The sequence below is a fragment of the Aplysia californica genome, unplaced genomic scaffold (genome assembly GCF_000002075.1).
Source record: "Aplysia californica isolate F4 #8 unplaced genomic scaffold, AplCal3.0 scaffold00810, whole genome shotgun sequence".
In the NCBI taxonomy this organism is placed as follows: Eukaryota; Metazoa; Mollusca; class Gastropoda; order Aplysiida; family Aplysiidae; genus Aplysia; species Aplysia californica.
This window is the reverse complement of record NW_004798080.1, coordinates 198,739-203,702: the sequence shown is the minus strand read 5'-3', so window position 1 is coordinate 203,702 and position 4,964 is coordinate 198,739. Positions and strand designations below refer to the sequence as shown.

The window sequence follows — 4,964 nt, the reverse complement described above, 5'->3', positions numbered from 1 at the left end:
GGTTGGCTTTTGGAGCTACAATAAATTGCAAAGCGCATGGCATGGAACCGATTTTAGTGCCGGAATCTGCTCTACATAAATTGCGCTATTTATTTATTTATTCCTTTATCTATCTATGCATCTATGTATCTGTGTATCTATCTATCTATCTATCTATCTATCTATCTATCTATCTATCTATCTATCTATCTATCTATCTATCTATTATTATTATTATTATTATTATTATTATTATTATTATTATTATTATTATTACGCAAACGTGTGCTTCATGTTCAGCTCATAGAAGAGTTAAAAGACATGGCTATCCCTAGCTGTCTCGAGTGTGCGCTGGGATGTACATTTCTGGAAATGTGATGTCTGCTCTGCGCCATCCTCTCACTTGTTTTTATTTCCTCGTTCTTTTTCCATTCATCATGTAACTGCAACATGACAAGAGTGTCACATTCTAAAAGACCTAGGCCTGCTCGAGCGTCGTTGGGCGGGCAACTCCTACCTAAACAGTGACAGTAAGTACGACGAGTATCGTCAGATGGTGATGATTAAAAAAGTGAAGAAATCTGTTTCCTTTTCTCATTTCTTCTTTAGTTTCTCGTTTGCTTTATGTGTTTGGGTATGCTTGAGCTTATTTTTTGCTTGTTTTTCGGGTGAAAGGGAAAACGTGGGGGGAGGGGGGGGGAGGGGGTATACTAACTTTCACATTATCTGTAGACAGCGCCAACGGTATCGGATTTTTCAGAGGATAAGTGATGGAGCTCCTGAAGCCATAACGGAGGGTAAATTAAAACTAAAATCACGCAGCGCTTAGTTGAGCCGTACGAAATTACGACTTCAGCGAACAACAAGACACAAAACTACAACAGCGATTAAAGTAAAAGAAGATGAAGGAAAATCCACAAACAGCAAGCTCAAAAGAAAGGAACAACATTATTATTTCATTAAAAACAACTTCCAGGACATATTTACTCAGAGTCTTGTTACCAAACACACCCACAAACAACACTTCTATTTAAAAAAACAACAACAACCGAATGCCATTATCAAAATGTGGAATAGCGTACACGACTGAAAAGAATTATTATTATTATTATTAATCGCACCACATTTAGAGCCATTTCGGGAACACTGAACCTCACAAAAACAAAACAAACAAAACGCAAAAAAATCCACACCAAAAATCACAAAAAACAACCCAAAATAACCCAAACAAACAAAACAAACCCCACAGAAAACGTGGGTAGAATTATTGTGAAAATACGAAAATCCCAGAGCAACCAAACATACAACTCCGTGGCAAAGAAATGGACAAATGAGATGGGATGTTTTAAGCCACAGCACACTATACCACAGAAAAGTACAACAGTGTGAATTTACACCATGTTAAGTCCACGCTATCACATCAGAACCAATAAATACCTGGCGCTCGGCTCTGTCATAACTGCGTGTCTACGTGCTCATAGCAGCGACATATAAGATCTATCACATTTTTCCTCTAGGTCGTACCAAAAGACAGGACCTATCTTAGTGCTCTACGTCATTATGTCCTAATAATGATCATATGCTCAAGTCATAGACAGGGTTGAGAACCCCAATTACGTGGTACAGGCAGTGCGACTGCTCCACAAATAAGTAGCTTGTGATCATACTTTCTTGAATTTAAACTGTAACTGTTCTTCGCTAAATGGACATGTAGGCTATAACAGAAGAAGGCCTGGATAGGGACAGGAAGCATTATATCTCTTCTATATATTATGTAAATATGTATTCTTAATTTCTAAAAGTGAATACAGCCATGTTTTCATTACCTTAATCAACTATCATGGTCCGTCCATTGTAGCGTCTGTTTACCTCATCAACTATTGATAACGCTTCTCTGCTTAATGTAATTGCGTTTAGGATTTAAGCTAAGGTGCATCCTCAGTTATGACAGCTGCCTCACACACACACACACATATCGGTGTGCTGCTCTACCTGTGATGGTTCGAGAATTTGGGGTGAACAGACCCCTGGTTTCCGCTTCCTCCTCGTTCTCCTCCTCTTCCTCCTCCTCCTCCTCTTCTTCTTCCTCCCCGCTGCAGGACCCGCATGCCTCGATGTTCACTGCCTCATCAATGAATGCAATGTTAGTGTGACCGAGCGTGGAACTAGGCTGGCAACACGCCCTAACCCCCCGATCACCACCTCCACCCCCAACTTTACCTCCCCTACTACATCTCACACGAGAACAGGTTCTGAGACTGGGGAAAGCTCCCACTTCAGGATTCATCGAACTAGGATCGTGGCCTTCTACTATTGAGACACTATAAGGGAGACTAAGGGGACTTTCATCACCGGTATCTTTATGAATAAGACGTAATTTGTCGTCTCTAGCCGTCTGCAAAGACCTTTCTTCATCATCAGATTTGCATGCACGTACACAATGAGGATGGAACCCTTTGCGCTTCGTTTTACCTTTCCGCTGTTTGTGTCTCTGACCCGAGCAACATGGCCGAGATCTAGACACAGGTACACCACGAGTAGCCGGGCTCAATTTTCTGTGACTGGACATACTTGGACTCCAAATACCTTCGTCCGGAGAATTGCGGTCAGTCACACTCGCGGCTGAGTTCGGCTCGGTGACACGTCTATCCCGGGACGCTTTCAGAATAGCAAGGTTTCTCAGTGCTCTCGCTCTGTCCTCCTTGATGGGGTCCGGTCTCCAAACACTGTAGTAGATCCCTCTCTCCGCTCCACTGTGTCCTCCACAACTTTGACATGCCCAGGATGACGAACCCGATTTGAATGCAGATGCAGGTACACTGTTGAAGTTGATGTCTGTGTTATTTTCGACCCCAACGTCTATGCAGGAATACTCTGCATACGGTTTACAGAGGGAACGCCTGTTTAAGCTCTGAAAGAGTTGGTCACTCCGGCTGGACGATCCGTTCATCGACACGTACGGTACGTGGTCCATCAGGTTGTTTGCCGCTCTCCTCAGACACGCCGGGCAGTCCAGGTCCTCCATGCTGCTTGCTGACGTTTTGCGGGATCTGAACAAACTCCGCGATTTCCTTCGGTTCTTGTTTCGGCGCTCAGTTTTCCTAACCAAGGGGATTCTTCTACTGTTCGATTGCGACATCCCAGATTCCAATCGTGCATGGTCCCCATTCCTCTCCGATCGGTCGCTGTTGGTTCTGCTGTGTTTACGTGGAGTATGCTGTCGTCTACAGCTGTGCACGTCGTCCCACTTTGGGCGAGAATCTGTCTGCAGATCCGCAGGGCTCAAATACAAATCTTCATCCAGAGCCAAAGACGACCGAGGTTCACAATACGAGTGTGTGTGCACATTCAAATCTGAGGATTTCATCTTAGGGATTTGGTTTATGGAAGAGAATCTCGAAATGTGTTTGCCGTCAGACATACTACAAAGGGTATTGTGGTTATCGCTGAGGGAGCTTTCAGAGACATGACAAGGGGGTAGGTCAGAGATGGAATGGTTCCAAGGTTTGAGGTAATGGGGTGGGCTATCCCATGGGTGAGAGTAGTAGAGAGGGTCACCGGGGCCCAGGTCTGGGTCAAGAGAGAGGTAGGTATGTGGGAGTTGGGGCAGAGGACGGGATCTGGATGACGGGTGGAGAGAGGAAGGGTGCCGAGGCATGCGACCGGAAACTGTGGAGGAACAAAACGGGAAACCAAAAATAGCATGCAGCATGCACAACTCTACTGCGCAAAAGATACCAAAAATTAAAATAAAATGAATAAAATAAAACAACAAAACTCATAAAACATTAGCTAAGTGCAAACTACTGCTTGTGATAAACCAAATGTCTAAGAAATAAAGATGAAAACACCAAGCAAATCAAAACACGATAAATCAAAACAGAACACTCTCTGTTGTGTTAAACCACAGAGGAGACTATAAAATGAAACGGCGTATAAAACAAGAGCTCAAAAAGGAAGCAAATATCTTTTAAAGCGGTGTGTAAAACAAGAGCTAAAAAAGAAGCAAATATCTTTTTTTAAAAAGAAAGAAAAGAAAATAATACACACATGTGTATATTTATACAGTGCAAGCTAAGTCTTCAAAAAGCCACCACCAATAAATGGGGCATAAAGTTTATAACTTGAGATAGCTGAATCTACCACAGCGAACACGTTGATTAATGAATGAACAGTAAAAATATCATTCGATGAAAATTTGTTGGGGGCTACAAGAACTAACTGCAGACGCCCCCCCCTCCCCTCCCCAACACACATCTCTTGTGTAATTTATTTTTCTTTTTTCAAATATTCTCCTCGCGAATAGATATTATGTTGATCCCGACTCATTCCGATCAGACAATGGTAATCATTGAAGGCAAGTGGAGGCAAAAGAAAAGAAAGTTAACAGACAACTGAAAACACAAGCAAAACACACACTGCCATTAAGAGGAAGGTGAGAAGGAAATCCAGCCGAACTGCTATTTTCGTTGTTATTTCTATTGCCGGCATTATTGTTGTTGTTGGTTTTCTTACTGTTGTTGTTGGCTTTTTTTTGTGTTTAGTTTTGTACAGTTAAGTTTCTTTTTTATTGTATTCCTATTGTTGTCAACGTGTTTGTAGATGGCGATTGTATAGTATGTATCATTATCGCTGCCATTGTTGTTGTTGTTGTTGTTGTTGTTGTTGTTGTTGTTGTTGCTGTTGTTGTTGTTGTTGCTATTATTATTCCTTTTGTTGATTTTGATCTTGTTGTTGTTGTTGTTGTTGTTGTTCGTAATGATGATGATGATGATGATGATGATGATGATGATGATGATGATGATGAGGATGATAATTTATGGAGGTGGGTAATTCTAACACTGATTTTTAAAAAATGAAGTGATTTCAAAGAAACAAGCAAACAAAATGTAAAGGAAGTACTGACATGGCTAAAGAGACAGTAAAATAAGCACAATGCACATTGAAACAGTTAGGGTTGGTGGGATTGGTGGGAACGGGGTGGG

The 4,964-nt window shown here is 41.9% G+C and overlaps 1 protein-coding gene across 2 annotated transcripts in view; it reads right to left on the bottom strand.

The window, feature by feature from the left end:
• LOC106013338 overlaps positions 1-4,964 on the bottom strand; it is a gene marked incomplete at its 5' end in the record, with an annotated part of 14,937 nt that overhangs the window by 6,443 nt on the left and 3,530 nt on the right. Inside the window, 1 exon segment of one of the 2 annotated variants that reach the window (XM_013088790.2) lies at positions 1,972-2,100. Within the exon segment in view, the coding sequence (XP_012944244.1) occupies positions 1,972-2,100 (129 nt within the window). 2 annotated transcript variants of the gene reach the window in all.